This window comes from Microcebus murinus, chromosome 14 (genome assembly GCF_040939455.1).
Source record: "Microcebus murinus isolate Inina chromosome 14, M.murinus_Inina_mat1.0, whole genome shotgun sequence".
NCBI lineage: Eukaryota > Metazoa > Chordata > Mammalia > Primates > Cheirogaleidae > Microcebus > Microcebus murinus.
The window spans coordinates 6431260-6456775 of record NC_134117.1 but is presented as its reverse complement, the minus strand read 5'-3'; the positions used below and the strand labels follow the sequence as shown (position 1 = coordinate 6456775).

The following is a 25516-nucleotide window of genomic DNA, read 5'->3' as shown; positions in this document are numbered from 1 at the left end:
AACCTCTTAAGACTGCTATTAGTCCTTCCCTTGCATAACCTCATCATTTGAAACTACTAGCAACTGAGCTTATCTCAGTTTGTTTCTTAAGGAGTTTGCACTTGATGAGAATTATTTTACTTCTTTAGTTTCTCTAGGCCTCTTTCCTATGTATTTTTGGTAAGTGGTGGAATTTGTACTGTAGCTATAATTTTCAGGAATTGACTTCAACATAGATACTCTTTTTTTCTTTTTTTATACTGACAGATTTATAGATGTAATTCTTATTCAGTGTTTAGTAATGCTTCACAAATATTAAACATGACAATATAAAAAAAGTTCAGTTATTAGGCCCTTTCCTCCCTGGCCCTTAATACATTTACCATATAATACTTTTGCTCTTTTATTTTTATTTGAATCAGGAAGTATATAATTAAAAGCAGTTATGAATTTAGTACTGGAAAATGATTGAGCATATTTGGAGACATTGTTCATTCTACAGGTAGAGCTTGGTACACAAATGGATTTCTGGACTTCATGGTCCACAGGATGAGAACTATTGGTATTGCATTTGATTCAAGGAATATTTGTTTTGAGAGTAACAGTTGTGTCCAGTTTTCCTTAAAGAAGGTCCAGATTATACAGATCTTATACAGGTCCAGATTATTGTGGCTTTATTGTACCAATTAATTGAAGTATAATTCCTCGGACAGAATTTGGAAATTTGTGTTACATGTAGAATTAAACTTGTAAATTAAATTTACTTGGGTATGTGAATACATGTTCACTTAAAATGATTTAGCAACAGTTGTGTTTCAGGGTGCAGTGTTTACTTTTAGAGCTGGTTACACTGGGAATAATTTTCTGTATCTTTTGGGATGTTTTGACATGTGGAAGAAAACTATACTAAGTGTGTACTCAGTGTTAATTTCTTCTCAATACTGCAAAATCACATAGTTGAGCTGATGTTATCCTTACTCTTTCATTCAATTTACTGATTATCACAGATATAAATGGCTCTCTCAGATAATCCTCTCCAGTGAATTTTAGCTTTAAGTTACTAAAAAACAAATTCCTGCAAAGTTTCAATTTCGCATAGATGATACTGTACATCACTAATATAATGCACTTCTTTTTTTTTTTTTTTTTTTTTGAGACAGAGTCTCGCTTTCTTGCCTAGGCTAGAGTGAGTGCCGTGGCGTCAGCCCAGCTCACAGCAACCTCAAACTCCTGGGCTCAAGCCATCCTCCTGCCTCAGCCTCCCGAGTCGCTGGGACTACAGGCACGTGCCACCATGCCCGGCTAATTTTTTATATATATATGTATTAGTTGGCCAATTAATTTCTTTATATTTTTATAGTAGAGACGGGGGTCTCGCTCAGGCTGGTTTTGAACTCCTGACCTTGAGCAATCCGCCCGCCTCGGCCTCCCAGAGTGCTAGGATTACAAGCGTGAGCCACCGCGCCCGGCCTAATGCACTTCTTTAAAACTCTTGAGCTTGGTTTTGATATTGCTTAGTTACCTGTATTTTTGGAAGGGGTAGGCTAATTAGGCAGCTATATGTCCATTATTTTACTAGGCCTACATGACAGTGATTATGTTTTATGGTGATTTTTTGTTTTCTTTTTTGTTGGCCTGGACATTTCAATATATTATGCAGGCACATTAGTTCTATGAAGATTAGCTAAGATAATGGAAGGTCATAGGCTCTTTAGTTGAACGTACAAAGATAGTAAGACTTATCAAAGAAACCATGGATTTTTGAATATGAATATTTTAAATAAAATATTAAAATTATAGTAGGATATATGTTCATTACGGCATTTAATCTTTTTTTTTTTTTTTTGAGAAAGGGTCTTGCTTTTTTGCCCAGGCTAGAGTACAATAGCATTATTATAGCTCACTGCAATCTCAAACCCCTGGGCTCAAGTGCTCCTTCTTCCTCAGCCTCCTGAGTAGCTGGGACTACAAACACACTTCGTTGTGCCTAACTGAATTTTTTGTAGAGATGTGGTCTTGCTCTTGCTCAGGCTGATCTCGAACTCCTGGGCTTAAGCAATTCTCCTGCCACAGCCTCCCAAAGTGCTAGGATTACAGGTCTGAGCCACTATGCCTGGCATATGCCAATTATTCTTGTTATGATAAGTTTCTACAGTCTGGTGTTAGTTTAAATAATTTATTTATATTTCATTCCTGAGAAGCTAAGGGAAGAAGTTGCCTAATGAATATGACAATTACCATTAAATCTCTGTTGTCCACTTTATGGATGCTTATATGATTATAGCTCCCTGTCCTTTAGTACATTTTTGGATTACTCTCACATTGTGTGTAATCAGTTTGTGGAAACTAAATTTAAAAATCCAAGTGAGATAAATTTAAAATACTTGGGTTAGGGAAAAAACACAGTTGCTGAAGGAGATTTCATAGCTAAATATAAGCAATTTTTGTTTTCTTTTTCTACTTATATGGGTTACACCACCTCTCCCCCTTTCAGTAATACAAGTAGGAGTTGACTGAGCACTGCCAAGTTAATATTAATGATAATATTAGCATGCTTGCACACATGTACATGTTTAAGGTTATATAAAAAAAATGTCTTTCCCATGTTTAATTTGGCTGACCAAATTAGTTAATTTTATTGCTGTGTTAACTTAAAATTCTAAACATATTAGTCTATTATTTAAATAAATGAGTAGAATTAAAATAGAGAATTGATTAAAGCGTTTTTTAAAAAATAATTTTGAATAAAGTAGCAGGCCTCAAGTGAAATCCAGTTTTGGTTTCCTTTACAGGAATAGCTATTCACAGTCAGACAGAACCACTTATCACCTTTTGCAGTATCTCCTGAGGAAGTCAGAATCTGAGCCAGCATGAAGACTGAATCTTGTCTTTGGTCTGATTTATAAATCGTACTTTTATTCTAACCATGTGCAAAGTGGAGGTTATAGCATGGAAACTAAAATCTTAGTAAGTGTGAATTTTATTTTAGCTATTAAATAGTAGCCTTTCTTATAGTAAATTTGTCGTCTTAGCAGAGTTCACACTATAAATGGGGTGTGGACTTAGCAGGCAGGAACAAAATACAGTTCACTTCCAAAGTGAAAAATTTAGCTTTCAGGTTCAGGGAAAGTCTCTAAGAAAGAGAGGGAAAAGCTTCTGTACTCTATCTAGGATTTCTTTTTCTTTCCTGGCTAAATATAAATGATGGGATGATATTATTTGACTTGAGAAATGGAGAGAGGTTGGCTTTAGTGGCCAGTGTCTAAATTGAAGGCATTAAAAAAATCATTATTAAATTTGCTATGTATTGCTTCCTTTATGAATTTTTCATTAAATAATAAGGTTTTTATTATAGTGGTGGTGTTAGTAAGCCCCCCCCCCAAATTCTAGGACCTTTTAAATAGAGAATATATTTTTAATATGAATTGAATTTTGAGTATATTTTAAATATTCAAAATTTTAAATAATTTGAATATGAACATTCAAAATTATATTGGATGAGCTGGGCCTGGTGGCTCGCACCTGTAATTCCAGCACTTTGGGAGGCCTGGGTGGGAGGATTGCTTGAGGCCAGGAGTTGGAGACCAGTCTGGGCAACGTAGTGAGACCCTGTCTCTACAAAAACCAGAAAAATTAGCCAGATATGGTGGTGCACACCTGTAGTCCCAGCTACTTGGGAGGCTGAGGCAGGCAGATTGCCTGAGCCCAGGAGTTGGAGGTTGTAGTGAGTTATGATGCTACTGTACTCTAGCCTGGGTAACATAGCGAGACCCTGTCTCCAAAAAAAAATTATATTGGAATGATTATGCTAGTAGTTATCTTAGAGATGTTCCCTCAATTTGATTTGCCCAAGTATAGGTAATATGTAGTTTTCCTTTTGTGCTCCAGATAGAATTAGATTTTGAGGTTACTGAATATCAAGGAACTATCTCTGTTTTACAGCATTGCTTTGTTAATTGTAACCATTACTTCAGAACATCTTTCTTTTATACCTGTGCTAATTAATAGCAGTGGATAATTGCACTTTTAAGCTGCTTTTATCCCTTAGCAAATATTATAGAATTGACTTTGATCTTCTGAATTCATGAATCATACTCTATGTTGTTCATAATTTGAGAAGGGTTATATGTTTAAGGTATTATTTGGTTTGTGTTGTTTTCCTCCCTTTGGGTCTTTTAACTATTTGTTTTTCTAAATTGATGATGATGGCTGAAATTAAACATTTCTATTAGTGGTTTCCCTGTTTTAATCTCCTTCTCTCTCATAGCAAACCTCCTTTTATCTTCTGCCTATCTTTTTGCATTCCAGAGTACAATTTTATTAAATCCTGAGGTCTAAGGTTTTTTTTTTGGTGGAATTTATCCCCAATGTCACTGTGGAAATCAAAAAAGAAAATTGGGATAATTCAATATGAAATCTTAACATGCATCTTTTGAGAATTTATATTTTATAAGTTGAAGGTTATGTTTTTTGGGGGGGTATATATATTTTTGGAGGTGGAATTATGTAGTTCTTATTTTAATAACCATGTCCTAATTATTTATAGCTTCCTGCTTGACAAAACTCACTTCAAGAAGTGCACAATGTCAGAACGTGGAATTAAGTGGGCTTGTGAATATTGTACGTATGAAAACTGGCCATCTGCAATCAAGTGTACTATGTGTCGTGCCCAAAGACCTAGTGGAACAATTATTACAGAAGATCCATTTAAAAGTGGTTCAAGTGATGTTGGTAGAGATTGGGATCCTTCCAGCACCGAAGGAGGAAGTAGTCCCTTGATATGTCCAGACTCTAGTGCAAGACCACGGGTTAAATCTTCATATAGCGTGGAAAATGCAAATAAATGGTCATGCCATATGTGTACATATTTGAACTGGCCAAGAGCAATCAGATGTACCCAGTGCTTATCCCAGCGTAGGACCAGGAGTCCCACAGAATCTCCTCAATCCTCAGGATCTGGCTCAAGACCAGTTGCTTTTTCCGTTGATCCTTGTGAGGAATACAATGATAGAAATAAACTGAATACAAGGACCCAGCACTGGACTTGTTCTATTTGCACATATGAAAACTGGGCCAAGGCTAAAAAATGTGTTGTTTGTGATCATCCCAGACCTAATAATATTGAAGCAATAGAGTTGGCAGAGACCGAAGAGGCTTCTTCAATAATAAATGAGCAAGACAGAGCTCGATGGAGGGGAAGTTGCAGTAGTGGTAATAGCCAAAGGAGATCGCCTCCTACTACAAAACGGGACTCTGAAGTGAAAATGGATTTTCAGAGGATTGAATTGGCTGGTGCTGTTGGCAGCAAAGAGGAACTTGAAGTGGACTTCAAAAAACTAAAGCAAATTAAAAACAGGATGAAAAAGACTGATTGGCTATTCCTCAATGCTTGTGTGGGTAAGTTTCTGGTTTTCTGCATTTTTTGAATGGAAAGGGAAAAGGTATTAAAAATGACATGAAAAGAACTGGGCTTGACAATGTGTTGCCCCTGTAGTTCCAGCTACTTGGGGAAGGCTAAGGCAGAAGGATCTATTGAGGCCAGTTCAAGGCTGCACTGCAGGATGATTTTGCCTGGGGTTAGGCACTGCATTCCAGCTTGGGGGACATAGGGACACTCCATCTTAAGGGAAAAAACAAAAAAAGAAAGAGATATAAACAGAATCAATATTATTTTAACATTTAGTTCATTTAGCATGATAGCTATACTCTCAAGTATGTGTGTTTAAGAACCTCTGTGTTTGTGATCTTGTCATAAATTTGTACTAAATTGACTATATTTAATTGTGTATATGTCTCTTCATCATTAAGGGGAAAAAACTTTTAAGTTAAAGCAAAGTTCTTACATATCAGTAGTAAATACATACCTGGAGTTTAAAACTGCTACTCTATTTATTGTGACAAGATGTGACTGAGGAACACCAGCTGCAGTTTCTGAGTGTTTGTAAACAGTATGAGCATCTTGTGATGATAGAAGCTTTAGTCAGATGTTAAAAATATCACAAAAATGTGTGACTCCAAGAAGTTGAACAGACATAATGTTGACCTTGAAAATACTGATGTTAATTTAACATGAATGTCATGTAGTAAATATTTGCAAACTTTATGGAACTGATTACATGTAGCCAGCTGATTCCATATTTCAAATTATGATTTGTATGTATTGTGTTTTTAGTGCTTTCCTAAGGAAATTTTGAATATTGGTCCTAGCTCAGGCAGAGACATGTGAGAGCAAGATTTTTCTGCAATTATTGATCTTATGAGTTAATTGTGATATAATTCACAAAAGTAGTGGCTTGAGTCTTTAGTACTTTTGAAATCTGAGTAGATTAGATGTTTGAATTTTATTATTTAAATTAGTTGTACGGGGTGTTTACTTTGACATTCAGTTTTGTAAAGGAAATTTTGATTGTTAAGGTTAAACTATTGTTAATGTATTATTAGACAATAGCTAAGCCTTAAGCATGGCTTAGCTGTATTTTACCCCCAGTATTAATTTTTTATTTATCACTCTGGATGTAGTCCCAAGAATATGTAAGACATAGATATAGGAATCTGCACGTCCTAAGAAGAAATTTCAAGAAATCTGAGTTTTTATTTTAATTTTTTCCTGGCAAAAAAGAATATCCCAGGAGATGAACCCTCTGAACTCCAGACATAGTAGGCACTTAGCAACTGTTAGTTCCAGTTTTCTCCTGTCCTAAGGACTAGGAATGAAAACATACTGAGCCATATTCTGTCTGTGTCTGTGTTGTTCCATTTTATCCCACTGATTTTTTTTCCCCCACAGACTGGGGGACAAAATATATTTTTTTAAACAATTAAACAGGACATACAAAATGGCTTTATTTATTATTAGTTTTTTAATTGAGATTAAATTCATATAACATCAGATTCACCATTTTGAAAGTGAACAACTCATTGGCATTTAGGGCATTCACAGTGTTGTGCAACTACCACCTGTGTCTAGTTCTAAAACATTTTCATCACCCCAAGAGGAAACCTTATAACCCTTAAGCAGTTACCACCCTCCTCAACCCCTGGTACCCACCGATTCTGGATATTTCATTCATATAAATGGAATCTTACATCATATGACCTTTTGTGTTAGGCATGATTGTCTTTTAATTACTTGTATGGCTTTGGAGCGCTCTTAAAATTATTTTTTGCAGGTAATAGTGTACTAGTACCTGTCATGTTCTTTACTACAAGGTGGTGTTATGGTACATACAGTTTTACAGATGGAAATGAACTAAACTAAACTTCATTGCATCTGTTCTTAACTTCTTTTGAGGTCATAAAATCTTTTAGGAATTCGCGGTCATTGTTTCTTCAAGTCACTGGATCCTAGGACAAGAACTCCTGCTTTGAAATATTTTCTCTCCTTGAAACACACAGGTAGATGAGTCAACATGTTTGTCTTTATGGCTATTATTTCTTCTTGGTCCTGCCTTCTTTCTACATATCCTTAACCATCCTTGTACCTCTTTGCATTTTAGTAGCTGTGAGTTCATTTTTTTTTTTTTTTTTTTTTTTGAGACAGAGTCTCACTTTGTTGCCCAGGCTAGAGTGAGTGCCGTGGCGTCAGCCTAGTTCACAGCAACCTCAAACTCCTGGGCTCAAGCAATCCTTCTGCCTCAGCCTCCCGAGTAGCTGGGACTACAGGCATGCGCCACCATGCCCAGCTAATTTTTTCTATATATATTAGTTGACCAATTAATTTCTTTCTATTTATAGTAGAGACGGGGTCTCGCTCATTGCTCAGGTTGGTTTCGAACTCCTGAGCTCAAACGATCCGCCCACCTCAGCCTCCCAGAGAGCTAGGATTACAGGCGTGAGCCACCGCGCCCGGCTTGTGAGTTCATTTTAAAGATGAAACAAAAACTTCTAAAAGCAGGGCCAATGTCAGATTTGGTCTTGGCTTCATTACTATTCCCACCCCAAAGTTTCTAGATTTTTAGGGCCAAGGGTTGATTGTATTTGGTTCTTGGTAAAGTGGAGTATGTCTTTCCTATTAGCAAAGATTTTTGAATGTTCACTGCATAATATTCTGATCTGTTACACAAAAGGCTACATACAGACTTGTCTCTTGGGCAGCCATATTGTGATTTGTAAACAGCACTGAAATATCTTAAGAACTTTTTTACGTTGTGTTTGGTTAAAAAATGAAAAAAATTTAAGCAGTAACACTAACAGAAGCATGTACACCCTGAAAATTAATCTTTATTTCTCCTTTTCTGCCTGCCTTATGTTCGCCAGATGATATGGTATATTGATGCTAAGTGTTTTTAAAAATCATCTTCAAAGTATGTACACTAAAGATAATATGTATACTGAGTATAAAATGTGAGCCTTTCCCATTTAAAATTGGAATAAATTTTTCAACCTTAGGTCAACTTTGTAGCTGATAAAGTAGAAACGAGGAAGATTCATTGGTTCAGAATGAAAAGTAAACTGAAGCATCACTAGTATTGAGTAAACATCTTTACATGACTATTGGGTGGAAGTTTCACATAAGTCAGATTATTTTATGTGGTAAGAAGACATTGGGGCTGGCAGTGCCAAAAGTTGACATCAGTAAAAGTGGAACCGAGGGGTGGGAATCAGGGTAATAAAGGCAAGGGTATGAATTTAAATATGCAGTTGTCTCTGGAATGTCTGCAGTTGGTGCCCGATGTTTTCAGGGATGTTGAATCAGCACTCACTATGTCTTTTCCACTGGATAGACAAAATGGTACCTAGAGAACGGCAGCACTACCTGCTTTTGTATTGAATCAGTTGTCCTGTGAAATTGCATTTCAATTTGTGACTCTGATCTCTTCAGAAGACACAGGGCCAGATAAGAACATCAAACATTAAATCTGTGCTATAACTTGTATTCCTGAATTCTAGATTCATATATCCAACTGCCTATTCAGCATTTCCCCTTGAGTGTCTAATATCTCAAATTTGTTTCAAACTCAGACTGAAACTGAACTGATCTCTCCCTCATAAATGTTTTCTTATAGTCTCCCATCTTGGTTGATGGCAAATTCATTTTTCTGTTACTTGTGCTAAAAGCCTTGGTTATCCTTGATTCTCCTGTTTGTCAGCAGCTCCTATTGGCTCCACCTTCAAAATATATCTAGAATCTGATCGAGTCTCAGCACTCTGATCCAAACCTGATCCTCTCCTTCCCCTAGCCCTCCCTTATAATCTGCTTCCAACATAGGAGCTACTGTTTTTTTTTTTTTTTTTTAAATAACTCAGCTCAGAACCTTCTAGTGATTGCCTGTGTCACTTGGAATAAAAGCCAGTCCCTCAAAAATGCCTTTATATGCTTTGTGTCTTACACTCTCCCCTCGCCCATATATAGTTCACACTTTAAGAACACAGGTTTGAACCATGTGGGTCCACTTACATGCTGATTTTCTGCCACCTCTGAGACAGGAAGACCAACCCCTTCTCTTCCTCCTCAGCATAAAGATGAGGATGAAGACTGCTATGATAATCCACTTCCGCTTAATGTATAGTAAATATATTTTCTTTTCCTCACGATTTTTTTAGTAACATTTTCTTTTCTCTAGTTTATTGTAAGAATACAGCGTGTAGTACATATAATGTACAAAAGGTTTGTTGCTTATGTTGTTGGTAAGGCTTCTGGTTAGTGGTAGGCTACCAGTAGTTAAGTTTTTGGGAGAGTTAAAAGTTAAATGCAGATTTCCTCAGTGTTTTCAAGGGTGAACTATTTTTTACCTCTGAACTCATCATCTGCTCTCTAGGTTCTCCATTTCACCCCAGCCACTTTTCTATAAACAAGCCTCAGGCCTTTGTACTTGGTCTTTCTTCTGACTGGGTTGCTTTCTTCTGGTTGCAGAATTTGCTAAATTATCTCCTTCAGTTTGTTTCTCAAATGTTGCCTTTTCAGTGAGTCCCTCCATGACTGCTGTATATAAAGTTTTATCCCTGTCCCTTACCCTGTCTCCAGCTTTAATTTTCTTCACAACTGTATCACCTTCTAATATACTTAGTCATCTTCTTTATTACTTGTCTCTCTCTCTCCCCTAGAATTTAAGCTTCTTGAGGGCCAGGAATTTTATCTGTTTTGTTCACAACTGCATCTCAGTACCTAGGACAGCACCTGCTACCTACACAGTCATATATTTTTAAATCAATGAATAAATGAATATATTTTTGGAAACTGGGGTCTGGGCAGACAGACCTTTATTCTGCTCCTATCCTGAATTTCTAGATTCTTTGCTGTCTTCTTAGGTTTCTGTTTTCTTTACCTTACAGACTATTTGGGGCTTGATCCAGTGGAGCCAACTCTACTTCTCCCTGGTTGTGAGGGGCAGACAGAGGGTAGTAGATATGATAGGGTCCTATTGGAGAGGGTTGAGAGGCAGTCCAAGGCTGTGAAAAGTCTGGAGTCAAGTTTCTTTACCTTTAATTTCTTCATCTTTCTCCTTTTACATTTGATTTTAAAAAAATAATTCTTTCTGTTTACTATACCTAGAGTTCTATCAAATATAATTTTTACTTGAAAATGTTTTATTCATTTGTCATTAGACCTATTGCTTCCTAATTGACATTTTGTCTTGCTTAAACACTAGCTGCATCTTTCTTATGTTTAGCTTGTCCAGTACTCCTGCTAATGAAGATGGGAAGGAATTGAGATTTGATGGGGGTGTTGAAGTTTCAGGAGAAAAAGGATCAAACTTATTAAGTACATGTTGAAACTGGAATTTTTATGCTGAAATGTTCAGTTGCCCAGTAGTAGTAGTGTGAGCAACTTTCACTGTAGAGAATGTGTAAATCAGTAAACTCTTCTGGTGCTCCAAAGCTTTGGGGTGGCAGTGTGTACTGGTGTCCCTGTCGAGAATCACCAATATAGGTATTGGTATCAAGAATGTGTTTATGGTGGACATTTATCAGGTAGCAGGCTGAAATGGGATCATGAGGATTGTAATCTTGGTATTCCCTGAGCAAAATTTGCCACACTGTCAGAATTTTGACATGTTTGAAAATTGTGATGATTTTAAAACCATAGAAAATATATTGGCATTAACTTTTCTGTCAAGTTGTCTGCAAAAGTGTTGATCTAATATATTCCTTTTTCCTATAATTTAATTGTGTTGAAAATCAATATTTTAAGGCATTTGCCATATTGATGCAAATTGTATTTGCCTCTCTTGCTAGAAACCTGTATACTGTATCATAAGATATCTGTCCACACTAGAGTGCCAGGCATAACTATAGAAATATCTGAAACCTGGATGGTATTAAACATGTCCATTTGGTTTCACTAATGCTCTTTGTTCATTTTAACACAAATTAGCAATCTGTAGGTCTAGTACATTTAAAAGTATTCTTTTCAGTGTATTCTGGTGTTGGTATTAAGAATTTTGTGTATGTATGGACATTTGCAATTTGACAATCTAAAGTTTTCTTCAGGGAAGTAAACCATTCAGGTTACGTTAGTGTTATTTTTATTTTTCTATGGGAAAACAAAACTATTGATAAATGTACTTTTATTTTGTTTTTTGTTATTCCTAGTTTTGAAATACATGTCTGGTCAAATGAAAGGGGTGTTGTACAGTAATATAAATAAAATTACATTAACTTTGAAGAAAAAGTCATTTAGATTAGTTTTGAGAGATTATTTTGAACTGGAATGATTAGAAGATAATTTATACCAAGGAAATTACCATGTCAAAACAAAAAAGGAAATCCCTACAATGGACACAGTAGTGATTTTACCCATTTAAGACATATATGGCTAACTTTTTTACTTTAGAGAACACTTGGGGCATACAAATGATTGTGATGAAAAAAATAAGAGGCTTCTATTCTCTAGTTCAGTACTCCTTAGCTTTAACAATTATTGATGTGCTTCACACAGAGATATTTTATCAATGACTTACCTGAAGGAATAAAACGTTAGGTATTTTGAAAAGCACACTATTAGTGAGGTAAGTTACAGTGCCTAAATGTGCATTTTTACTTGTCCAGTACTTCCTTACAGTTTGATCTCCCTCTCCTCCTCCCCATCTCCCTCTCCTCTCCCCCTCCCCCTCTCCCCTTCCCCTCTCCCTTCCTCTTCCCCTCTCCTTCTCTCCGTCCCTCTCTCCTTTCTTTCCCTCCTTCTTTCTTCTTCTTCTTCCAGCTTTTTATGATTTACATGACTGCTTTAAATATACTGTGGGACACCCCCCCTATGTCTGTGTCCTAAATCCCCAGAATCTATGAACATGTCACTTTACATGGCAAAAGGGATTTTGCAGACATGATTGATTTAAGGATCCTGAGATGGAGGGATTATCCAGGTCAGTGGTGTAATCACAAGAGTGGATGAGGGAGACGAGAGTGAGGGTCACAGGAGGAGATGTGAAGATGGAGAAGCAGAGAGCTGAGAGATGCAAGGTCCTGAGCTAAGGAATTCGGGCAGCCTCTCAGAGAAAAGTCAAGACTCCCCCAGGCCTTGTGACACGGAGCACAGCCCTGCCAACACCTTGATCAGGGATCCTCAAACTTTTTAAACACAGGGCCAGTTCACTGTTCCTCAGACCGTTGGAGGGCCATTGGAGAGTGCGGCGCACATTCCACACTTGTGGGCTGTGGGCCCAGGATGAGTGGGCTGCTAAGCAGGACAGGCAATGGTGGCAGAAACACCCAGCCGCCTGGATAAATGTCCTTGGTGAACTGCATGCGGCCCGCTCCCTGACCTTGATTTTGGCTCAGTAAGGCCCATGCAAAACTTCTGACCTCCTGAGTTTTAAGACAAAAGTTTGTAGTAATTTATTAGAGTGGCAATAGGAAATTAATACAAATAGTTTTTTTTTAAACAAGTATCTTAATTTGATAATTTCAGAAACTTAACCATCACCAGTTCCTAGAGGGGTTAAGAGCCATTGTTAAACATGAAAGCAGTTGAGGTTGGGAGAAGCAGACTTACTGCATGTCAAGTAGCCATGTTGTTTTCTTTTTCTAGACAAAGATGGTAAAGATGTTTGTTTCTGCTAGATATGGTTGAAAGGAATACTGTTACTGGAGCTTTTGAATCATGTTTGATGCTGTGAATAGTTATATTTTCAGTCCTGCTTTTTTTGAAGTCAGCAAAATAAATATGTCTGTATGAAGCTGATTGTTGTGTCCCAGGGTTAATCTGTCAACTTGTTAATATTTTACAGCATTCCATGATAAATAAATTTGAACTTGATTTTTTGTGTGGCTTTTCTGTAGTATTTCTTCTGTTTCTGTTGCTCATGTTGGTCTATTTTCAGTTTGATATACTATAGCTGCTTGGACAATCTATTTTCTATCTTTAGAGTCTTTCCTGCCCTATGGACTTGCTTTGCAGTTATCATTACTTCCGTGTTGGTAGCTCAGTTGCAGACGTATGTTCAAATATGTCCTTTTTAGAGATCATCTTCTGGGAGTTTAGAGAGTAAGCTAATGAAATTGTTTACTGTTCTGATTTAAGTTATGGTTATTTTTAAAATAACCATATTATGAACCAAATTATGAACTTTGATATTATATTGATGCCAGACCGAGCATTCTATTGAAAGATACTCTTCTGATTTAGTTTTATTTTTTTCTTAATACACTGCTTCTTTGCATATGAATGAAGGCTGAGCTAGAAAAAAAGTCTTGAGTCTTACATAAAGTCTTCAACATTTAAAATTATCCACTGCCTTTAAAAAAAAAAGCCAACAAAAATGGTTTGACTTAAAATGTTCTATTAAAAGCTTTTAATAGAATCCAAAATATATACAGACCCCTTGTAGCAGATCTTTGGCACTGCATCCATAAAAGGAAAGTAAGCTGCTAGAATGCTTGCAATGCCTTGTATGTCCTTGGTTAACTTTGTGCTGCTCTTACGTGGGATGTGTGTGTAGCTATAAAAACTGCAGTATCTTTTCATTCCATACACATTCTTGATTGTGGCTCTACACTTCTTACCAAAGGTAGTTCATATTAAAGATAATAGAGTTAATTTTAGCACCATGAAAGGAGTATTATCTTCAGGTAGTTTTTGTCTTGTTTTTCAAGTTTTTAAGGGTTTCCTCTTGTGATTTTGGGACACTGGATATAAAATAACATGTCATGATTTTTAAGTCATGAATTGTGGGAATTTTCGGGACTATAAAAGATTCTAATCTGTAGGAAAGACACAGACATACACACACACACACACACTCTCACACTCTTTTTCACCCCTTTCCTTTCCACTATTAACTGATGCTGGTTGCTTTACTTTGTGATCTGTAAGTGCTTACTGACATCTGGGTAAAAAAGGAAAGCTTCCAGGAATGAGTGTGTCTGTTAATGCAAATGGATGGTGATGGCAGAAATAGAGGCCCAGCAGTATTATTCTGGTTGCCTTTAGTATGTCTGAGATATAATTCCTGGCTTTCAGAAATGATTGATTACACAAGCTTGCCAAGTAGTAAGGTGCCTTTTAAAGCTGAGAAAGGGAACATGTCGGGTAATCTTGATTGTATGACACTGACATTTGAATGTGCATCATTGATTTAGTTAAAGACTTTCATTTTTAGAAAAGTACTATATTAAATGAACACATTGAATTATGATATCCAGATGTATCTTTTAAATATCAAATATATATTAATAACAGGATGTTTCCACTCTAGAGAATTGTTGCAGTTTAAACTGTAAGATAACTTTATTTTAAAAAATTTTGTTAAACTATGCACATGGTTAAAAAAAAATCCAGCAGCATAGAAGAGCTTATAAAGAAATGCAGTAGTTTCTTCTCTACACCTCTAATCCTGCTGTGCAGAGACGACGACTTTTTCCCCATCAATCTTTTATAATGAGAACTTTCATAAAGTTGCAAGTATAATAACACATTGAACGACACATGTCTTTGACCTAGATTTTCGTGTTATTACTTTGCCACATTTGGTGACACTCTCTCTCACACTTGTGTTCTTTTTCTGAACCATTTGAGAGTTATGGACATCATGACACTTTGCCTGTAAATACCTCAGTATATTTTTCCCAAGAACAAAGACAGTTTTCCTACATAGCCACTCAGTGTAATTATCCAGGAAGTTTAATACTGAAAGCTCATATTTGGTTTCACCAGTAATTTCAGTAATTACTGTTGCCCCAGCCATGTTCAGTCAAGGATTATACATCCTGTTTAATCATTTTGTCCCATTAGTTTCCTCTAATCTACAACAGTGCAGATCTATTAATGGTTTTTGTTTTTTTATTTTTCATGACAACTTTTTCAAAGAGTCTACTTTTGTAGAATGATCTTCAATTTGGCTTTGTAGGTTTCCTTATGATTAGATTCAATTTAAACATTTATCTTTTTTAGGGGATGGAGGAATACTATATAGGTGATATTATTAGAGGCTGCACCTCTGATATTTCTGAATAATGTCCTTGTATCTTTGTTTTTTTTTTTTTATAATTTATTTTAATTGAAGTAAAATATATATAAGATTTTATCATTTTACTCATTTTTAAGTGTCCATTAATGGCATTAAGCACGTTCACATTGTTGTGCAACTGTTACTACCATCCGTCTCTGGAACATTTTTCATCTTGCAAAACTGAAACTCTGTACTCATTAAACAATAACTCCCTATTCCTTCCTCCTTCCTCCTCCCTCCTCCAGCTCCTGACAACCACTGTTCTACTTTCTATGTACCTTATATAAATGGAATCATACAGTATTTGTCGTTTTGTGATTAGCATATTTCACTTAGCATAGTGTCTTCAAGGTTATGCATGTTGTGGCCTATGCCAGGATTTTCTTTCTTTTTAAGACTAATATTCTGTTGTATGAATAGATCACATTTTGCTTATCCATTCATCAGTCGATGGATGTACTGTTTTTTTCTGTTTCATCAAATTTAGACATTTGTGTACTGACTTCCTATAATAGTATATGAGAGTTTAGTTCATTTTTGAATAATAAAAGCAGACTATGACTATTTCAGAGTTAAGAAAGTCTATGAAAAAATAAAAATAGTTTATAATTTCACTGCATAGAGGAAACCTGTCAGATTTTTTGTGTATTTCAGACTTTTTTGCATTTATTTACTTTTATGTAATTAAGGCTATAGTGTATATTATGAATTTTTAATTAAGCTTATTTATTTAATTTGAGACAGTCTCACTCTGTTGCCCTGGGTAGACAGAGCAGTGGTATTATCATAGCGCACAGCAACCTCAGATTCCTGAGCTCAAGGGATTTTCCTGCCTCAACCTCCCAAATAGCTAGGTCTATAGGTGCATGCCATAAAAACTGGCTAAGTTTTCCATTTTTAGTAGAGACAAGGTTTCACTCTTGCTCAGCCTGGTCTTAAACTCCTGACCTCAAGTGATCCTCCCACCTTGCCTCCCAGAGTGCTAGGATTACAGGCATGAGCCACCTTACCTGGCCAGACTTTATATTTTGAATTAAAATGTTTTCATCTTTTTAAAAATAGAATGTTATATGACATTGAGTTGCACCTTAACTTACCTATTTCTTATTATTAGCAGCCGTTTGAGAGTCCTTGTGGAGCTATGTCTTTGCTGATGTTTAAGGGCTACATGCCATATCATTTTATTAGTCATTTGTATTTTTTTTGAATAGTTGATTTATGTCTTTAGTTTCTTTGGTGATTTTATCAAGTTACATGAAGTCTATATAAATGTAAAGTGTATACATCTTAAAAATAGACACCATTCATATTTGTTGCATATATTCTTTCCCTTTTTCAATGGGGCAGTTTATTAACATTCTATCTTTGTTGTTGTAAATGGTTTTTTGGATTGAACTAAGGATTAAAATATTTTTCTAAATTCTACGATTTATTAAATAAATTCCTCATTGATTTGGGTGCTTTTATCATATATAAAATGATTCTACATACTGCAGTTTGTTTTGAGGCTATTATATCAGTATCATATTTTTGGTTAAATATAGCTTCCCCCTCAATTACTTTTAAAAATTGTCTTAGCGTTTACCTTTTCTTTGTTCATTTGTTTATTCATTTATGCAGTCAGGTATTCATTGAGTGTGCTCCCAAACACTGTGAGAGAAGTCATGGCTCTCAAAGAGTTTATGGAGGAAGATAGAATTCAGCAAGCCAGGATAGTTCAGTAGAGGAAGTGTAGAGTACTAGAGGACCATATGGCCCAATCTCATTAGGAGATTGAGAGAGGGTGTTCAGTGATATCTAAGCCAAAACCTTAGTGAAAAGAAGGAAGAGTGTTTCTGTCAGAGGGAATTGTATGTGTTAAGACCCTATACTCAAGGTGGCCTGGCATGTCCAGTAACCTGAAAGAAGTTAGCAGGGTTGGAGCATAGAATGGAAGCTGTGAGCAACAACCTGCTGGGAATGTTGATTCCAGTCCTGTTAACCTAGTGGAGGAATTTAGCTCCTAGCCTAAGGGCAGTGGTAAAGTTTCAGATGGTGGTTTAGGAAAACTACTCTTGCATAGAGAATAGGTTGGGAGGGGGCAACACATGAGACAGGTAGACCACTTAGGGAGAAATTAAAGCCATTCAAGTGAGCTTGTAGTCCACAGCTAGAGTAGTGGAGGCAGTGGAGATGGGGAAATGGAGGTTATTTGAGAAAGACTTAAGAGGTTGAATCAGCAAAACTTGCAAGGATTGGTTAGGGGAGAAGGAGTTTAGAAAGATAGCCAGATTTTTGGTTTGACACCTGGGTTGGATAGCAGTATCATTTTTCCTGAACACATAGGACAGGGCAAGTTCAGTTTTAGATACAATATGGCGAGAATTTGAAACTTTGGGGGAAAATCTACCACTCAGTTTATGTGGATGCTTATGGGGTTATTATTGTTTACTGAAGCTGTGAACTTTGTCTTGCAGTGGCAAATTAGAGACTTTCTTGTTTTGTGCTTCCAGCTGGAGACCTTATTAAGATGGACTAGGTTATTTTTTTTAACATCTCTCCAGTTTGATGATTCTCTGACTTAATTCTGTCAGTATTTTTTTGTCTAGGAGTTAAATTATAATATTATTAATTATAAAATTATACTATGAACAATACAAAGTTATGATAAGTCATGAAAGGTTTTCCTTTTATCTTTTCTTCCCCAGTCACCTTTTAAAATGTGCACTTACCCTCTAGTTTTCTCACTTGTAAAAGAAGGTGTTAAGTCTTTCCAAGGCCTACCTGAGATAGTATAATTTTGAAAATCTAAAATTTGGTTTCAAATTCAGCAAGGATAACTTGCTAATGGAGCAAGTGAAGTTTTTATTTTGAAGTTAGAGAAACTTTTGGACTTGATTTCAGTGGTGAGTCTGGTTTTGACATATACTATTTTATGAGTTCAAAATATATTTTTGGAACCCTAGATTTTTAAGAACCATAATTTCTTCTCAGTTGAATATTTTAGTGATATTTTAAGTGATGTTTGTAATTTGAACTCATGTTCATCTTTTTCAACCCATTAGCATTTGTTCTCATCTCTGATCACTTGTCTCCAAAATAACTGTGACATATTCCTTTAAGTCCTTCCATCATGCTTTCAAAAGTAATTCTTCCTTCTCAGCAGGACCTTCTTATGAAAGTATCTCTCAGTTCAGGTTTTTCTTCCTGACTTTCCGGGATTTATATTTCCACAACAATTGAGTTGCTAACATTCTGATAAAAGATGTAAGGAGGTAAGAGCTCAGAAGTATATTTGCCATAATTTATAGATTATTTAAAAGGCTTTAGAGACTTTGACTTCTTTATCTCAATCTTTTATTTTTCTAAAGAGGTTGTTTTAATAATGGATGGTGAGATAACTGAATAGAAGCTGGTCTTGATATAGTATAGATTACATTTAAGAGTTTATTTCCAATTTCTGATTTTCATTTTTTGGTTTTTCAAAAAGGTTATTGTTCTATAGCATTATATTAGGAATAGAAATGGTAGATTTTAACTTGTTGACATTGGTTATTATGTGAAAAGCATAACTAGGAGGTGATTTGTTTGGTCTGCTCAAATTATTTGTGGGATTGTCCTTGTGCTTATACCTACTTTGAAGTACAGTTAGCAATGTTCAAATCATCTTATTTAAAAGCAACTCATATTTGACTTTTGAAAGAATTTGCTGTGAATATTTAAGCCTGGTTCATGATTAAACTATAGCCAAATGGTATCAATATCAAGAAAAAAAGTATTACTGGGTGGTATAGTTTTCTTTTAATATGCAAAACCAGTTAAATAAATTAAACTCTGGGTAGAGGAAAACTACCTAGACATTGTAGCCAGCCACATCTGCATCTTTCTACTGACCATGGTAAAGGACATTCTGAGCATTACCACTTAAAACTAACTTTTCTCTTTAAGGGTTCCTGAAATTGTGCCAGCTGACTCCAGGTCCACCCTGACCCCACAGCATAAACCATGCTGTAATGTCACAGCTACCATAGAACTCCAGGGTAGTGTTGAGCTGGCCCATGTGAGCTCAGGTAAGTCCTGGCTTCTTTTTTACCATTTGGCATTCTTTTCAAAGTTAGTTACCATTACGATTTTATGTCAAAGGAAAATAAGGCAAAACTTTGAAAACTGTGCCATATATGGGGGAAAAAATAAGTCTGTTTTCTAAACATCTACGAGCCAGCTCCATATTCTAACCAACGGAGTTCCATAGTAGCTGTGAAGTCGCCATTGAGTTATTGGTGTGTGGCTTCAGAATATGTTAAACTCTACTCTTGGCCCATCTTACAAAACAATAAGAATTTTTTTTTTTGAAACTTTGTAGATAGTAGCATTCATTCACTCTTAGGTTTTCATGTTTTTAAAGTCTATTAACACTTTATCTGTTATGTATCACTAGTTAATTGTGCATTTCATTCAGTCAGTTTTGAATGTATGATACTGCAGGTTAGTTTTATAATTTTAATCTTCTCAGTATGCCTTCAATTGTCCTTTTATTTGCCTTTGTAACATGAAGGAGAAAGGGACAGAATATGTAATATATGTTTGTTAAGTTTTCAAAAAAAGTATTAAGAGAAAGATGCTTCAGTTACTCTTGGAGGTGTTGTGAGGTGTCAGTAACTAGAAAGCATGTATGTGTTATCTCTTTTTATCTTCTTTTGGTACCTTTGAGTTTTATTCCTGGCCTTTCTTCTATAAAGTGAGATGTTAGCACTTAACATTTATTTGTTGTCTTTTCCTGCCTACCATTTCTTCTACCTTTTTCTTTTATCTCCTGCTATTAAAAGGTGCTCAAAATGTACTGTTAAGTGAGGAACCCAGAGGCATTTTGTAAGGTTTTTTTTTTGCATATACTGTGATGGCCTTTTCCCCCTCCCTAAGTAGAAAATATGTGGTGGCTAAAACTTTAAATTATATGAGTATGGGCCAAATCTTATTAAATACCATGTCTGCAGTGAAAACCCATCTATGAAGAAACTGTCTTAACTTTATCAGTTCTCTTTGAGCAGGGTGTAATAAAGACATACCAAAAATTTGGACGGTTTAGTGACATTCTCATGAAATTTGATTTGTAATAAATTTACTAATCTTTATAGCTGAAAATTTACCAGTTACTGAAACTATGAACTCTTAATTATGATTAGTGAAAAAAATGGAATTATATATTTCCCACATATTAGACAATAGAATAATTTTCTTTTAAATATTCTTTTGTGTCTCTACTTAAGTATGTGTTTTTCATGCTCTGGGGAGTTTGGAGAATTTTGTGCTGTCCGAAACTGAGAACAGGCTCTCTATTCTGTTCATCATCATCTCCTGTCCTTCATTATATCCTCTGTGCTGGAGAATGGGCAATATATTGTATGTGCGTTTTAATTCAGAGTGTGAGAGGGAGTAATTAAGTGTTTTTGATATTTTGTATTAGGTCAAATAGAAATTCTGGTTGTGTGTATTTGTGTGTATCAGCTTTATCGAGATATAATTCATATACCATGCAAATCAGAGTTTTAAGTTCTGGTTGTATTTTTAAAAGGCACTTAATAGGAAGGCAGAATGGATGATATTGTAACTCGTAGTTCCAAAGCATAGTTTGCTAACTTTGTTGTGCTATTTGGGCAGGTAGTCATTTTTCTGGGGAAATGATCTAGATTTGCAGAAAGGATCTATATGACTTGAGAGTTTGAAAACTTTTGAAGCTGGCCTTTTATGGCTTACAAATGTGATTTTAAAGAATTGTTTTAAATATAGAAGTTTTTTTTTTTTTTTTTTTAAATGACAGAGTCTCACGCTGTTGCCCTGGCTAAAGTGAGTGCCGTGGCATTAGCCTAGCTCACAGCAACCTCAAACTCCTGGGCTCAAGCCATTCTTCTGCCTCAGCCTCCCGAGCAGCTGGGATTACAGGCATGTGCCACCATACCTGGCTAATTTTTTCTATGTATTTTTAGTTGGCCAATTGATTTCTTTCTATTTTTTGTAGAGACGGAGGTCTCACTTTTGCTCAGGCTGGTTTTGAACTCCTGACCTCAAGCAATCCACCCGCCTCGGCCTCCAGAGTGCTAGGATTACAGGCGGGAGCCACTGAACCTGGCCAGAAGTTGTTTTTATTGTCTTTGTGTTTCTCATACTGCCTAGCATGGTGTTCTGTTTGTCAGGAACATTTAGTAGATGTGGGAATTAAATTGTCATTTTTAAGCCTTGTTATCTTTAATAATGATGGCAAATTGTTGCATTATAACAGTCTCTTATGCTCTAAGGAATATGTCTTACTTGATTTAACTCCTAATTCAAGGTGACAATTAAAAATGCTTTTTAGAAAGCACACGAAGAATATTTTTAATTAGTATTTTACCCAACAGACAAATTTTCCTGGTATAACTTAGGAAACACTTAAAATTATTTGGTCCTTCAGTCTTTTTGTTTTTTTTCACTATTTATGGTAAATTGGAAGCTAATCTACACTTTCATTTTTTGCCAACACTGTTTATTATCTGTACTGTACCATACTGTTTAGTAAATAGAATGACTGTATTTACCTAACATTAATTTGTGTTAAGATTAGTAAAGTGACAATGGAAACTTCTTCATGGATTTGGAAAAAGCGACACTTGTTTTATCTCTCTATCCAACTGGTTTGTAATGTTTTATTTTAGCCTATTTCATCTGAAATCTTGTGGTTCAATTTGTTACTTGATTAATTCTTAATGAGTGTAAGGAAGACTTGGTTGTGAGAGAATCTGAAATCAAAATATTGCCAACTTTTACTTACAATGAAAATGATTTCAATTGCTCTAAGTTGTTTTAAAGCTAAAGAGCAGTGTGGAAAGCTCAGCATTTGTTTTGATTCTGCTTTAAGTATGCAGTGTAAAGGGCAGAAGCAGCCCAGCACTAACGGGAAGCACGTCCCTGTCTCCTGGTTCCTGCAGCGTCAGGATGGACTCAGGACCAGAACAGGGGTTTGATGTCTTCTGTAAAGTCTGGTTTCTTATACTAAGTTACTGATCTTTGATCCAATTGGTCTAATAGCTCCTCTAAATCCCCCTACCAGAGCTTGGAGCCAGCACTGATGGTAAGGTAAGTGCCTTAGTAGGCATTTCTACTTCTGGAAAGAAATTTTAAAAAGGCAGAGGAATAAACTAATTTTCCTTATATTCTTTAGGACATTTAAATGATGCCTCAGGATCCAGGAAGCACAGAGAAATACTTAAAAGAGTTTGGAGTGAATGCTACAGGTTTGTGCTTTTTGGGAAAAAAAATTAAATGCTTTTCTATCTTGGCGCTTGTTTTAGGGGTTGTAGAAGGTGATTTAGCTGCCATAGAAGCATACAAGTCATCAGGAGGAGATATTGCACGTCAGCTCACCGCAGATGAAGTACGCTTGCTGAACCGTCCTTCTGCCTTTGATGTTGGCTATACTCTTGTACACTTGGCCATACGTTTCCAGAGGCAGGACATGTTGGCAATATTGCTTACAGAGGTGAGTGTGGCATTTTGTTTAAATGTTCTTTTATATTAAGGAAATCTGTTCTTTAGTTTTCATTTTTATATGTTATAATGTTTCTCCAAACAGTTCTTAAGTGTTTTCGGATCTTTTACTCCCTTTAAAAAATAACATTAAATTAAAAACTTCAGCAGTATATAATTCTTAAGGGTATATGCTTTTATTTATTTATTTTTTTTCTGAGACAGAGTCTTACTTTGTTCCCCAGGCTAGAGTGCCTTGGCGTCAGCCTAGCTCACAGCAACCTTAAATTCCTGGGCTCAAGTGATCCTTCTGCCTTAGCCTCCCGAGTAGCTGGTACTACAGGCATGGGCCACTATGCCTGGCTAATTTTTTCTAAGTATTTTTAATTGGCCAATTAATTTCTTTCTATTTTTAATAGAGATGGGGCCTCGCTCTTGGTCAGGCTGGTCTCGAACTCCTGACCTTGAGCGATCCGCCTGCCTCAGCCTTCCAGAGTGCTAGGATTACAGGCATGAGCCACCGCCCGGCCAATATGCTTTTTTTTTTTTTTTTTTTTTTTTGAGACAGAGTCTCACTTTGTTGTCCAGGCTAGAGTGAGTGCCGTGGCGTCAGCCTAGCTCACAGCAACCTCAAACTCCTGGGCTCAAGCAATCCTCCTGCCTGAGCCTCCCGAGTAGCTGGGACTACAGGCATGCGCCACCATGCCCGGCTAATTTTCTATATATATATCAGTTGGCCAATTAATTTCTTTCTATTTATAGTAGAGACGGGGTCTCGCTCTTGCTCAGGCTGGTTTTGAACTCCTGACCTTGAGCAATCCGCCCGCCTTGGCCTCCCAAGAGCTAGGATTACAGGTGTGAGCCACAGCGCCCGGCCTCAATATGCTTTTAAATTGGGTACTTCACACCAATATTAGAATCATCATGGTTTCTTAAAATAAAAACCTGGGATGTATCTGTCATTCACTCATTTAGTTGTTCAACTAACAAATATTTGTTGAGTACCTGTTGTGCACCTAGCACTGCAGAGAAGGGTTAGAACTGTGAAGACATTGGCTCTTCTTCAGCATGTCTCCAGAAAAATAGAGAAACAGGTAATTCTGTGTAGCTTGTACCCTGATAGATGAAGTGCTGTGTGAGTACTTAGGAAATGGTTTTGAGGTTTCTTCCCTTCTTTCTCAGAGCAGGTAACGCTTTAGCTAAGATCTGAAGGAGGAGTGGGAGTTAGCCATGTGAAGTGGGTGGGGAAGAGAGAGGAGTTTAGGAAAGCATTTATGCAGGGGCCAGAAATCTTGATATTTGTAGTGAATTCAGGGACTTTTCAAATAAGTCAGCATGGCTGAGTTAGTGATTGTGAACTGATAGAGGGGGGAAGTGTGAGAGATGAGTAGGGGCTGGAGTATGAAGGACCTTTTGGTCAAGAAATTTGAAGATTATTCTGTGGACAATAAAAAGAGAAGATTATTCTGAGGGCATTCCTTCTGTGTCAAGGAATTTGAAAGTTATCCTGAGGGCACTGAAAGATGTTAGGAACAGAAGCAGGGGAGTGGGAGGAGCAGATTGTGTTTTGGCTGCTGAACACTGTAGAGGTTGAGCCTGGTTAGGGGAGGACATTGCAGTTGTGTTGGCAAGAAATCTGCCAACTAGGGCAGTGGCCATGGAAATGAAAAGAAGTGGCCTGGTTTGAGAGAGATGATGGACATGTCGTCAGTCTGAAGAAGTGGATCAGGTGGATATGGGGAGAGACAGATCCAAGTTGATTTTGAAGTTTCTAGCTTAGATAATTAGGTAGATACTATGAATGATAGAGGTTGCAAATGAATTATTCAGGATTTGACTATATTATCCAGGTAATTTTTTATAATGATAAGAGAAATAGAGTAAAAGTGCAGAGAATCATATCAATGGTGGGTTCAAATTTTGTCAGTATTCATCTTTTGTATATTTGTATACTTATGCCCTATTTGTTTATTAAAATTTGCAATGTTTGGCAACCATTATGTATAGGGCACTATATGGGGATTAAAAAACATGAAGGTGAGATGAAAGTATGATTGCAATGGCTAGCCATTGTGTCCAGTTTGGTAAGATTCCAGTGAAGCCAGGGTGTAGCTGGAGGGTATGAGAAGACTGAAGGCCATGATGTAAGCAAAGGGTTACTGTGTATAAGGGAGCAGGGTGCTTTTCAAATAGAGGGATCAGAGTTCTGGAACATGGGAGAGAAAACTTAGAGGTAGCTTTTATAGTGTTTAAGGTCTGGCTGTATTTGTGTTGTGGTGCCCAGTTGTGTTATATGTTGGAAGGGCCCCCAGTGTGGGGTTGTAGTGGTTGGTTGTGGCAGGAGACAGGATAAATAAGGCTGTGAACTAGGGTTAAAGTCTTTAGGGAATTCATAGGCTCCCTGCAGGCTGGTAGAAGAGTCTGCTACAGATTATGGAGGGGCTGTCGTAAGTCACAGAACTCCTAAGAGCAATCTGAGGACCAACCAGTGGGATGGTTATCATCCCAACCCGTGGGATGATAATAGAACAGTGCATATATTTCTGTATCACATATTGCCTGAACGCTTATCAGCTTAAGACAAGAAATGTTTGTTATCTCATGCAATTTTTGAGGGTCAGGAATCCACAAGCTGCTTAGATGAATGGTTTTGGCTCAGGATGTCACGAGGT

At 36.5% G+C, this 25516-nt stretch overlaps 1 protein-coding gene across 4 annotated transcripts in view; it reads left to right on the top strand.

Annotated features, from left to right (window-relative positions):
* The window catches only part of ZRANB1 (zinc finger RANBP2-type containing 1), a 61363-nt gene that overhangs the window by 19515 nt on the left and 16332 nt on the right, over positions 1–25516 (top strand). For 2 of the 4 annotated variants that reach the window (XM_076009722.1, XM_076009723.1), the window contains exons 2-3: positions 4526–5376; positions 22670–22857. In XM_076009722.1, coding sequence (XP_075865837.1) covers positions 4563–5376; positions 22670–22857 — 1002 coding nt within the window. In that variant the 5' untranslated portion in view covers positions 4526–4562. Of the gene's footprint in view, positions 1–2771; positions 2947–4525; positions 5377–19292; positions 19415–22669; positions 22858–25516 lie in introns of those variants that run through there. The other 2 variants (XM_076009721.1, XM_012781348.3) reach the window with 2 other exon arrangements.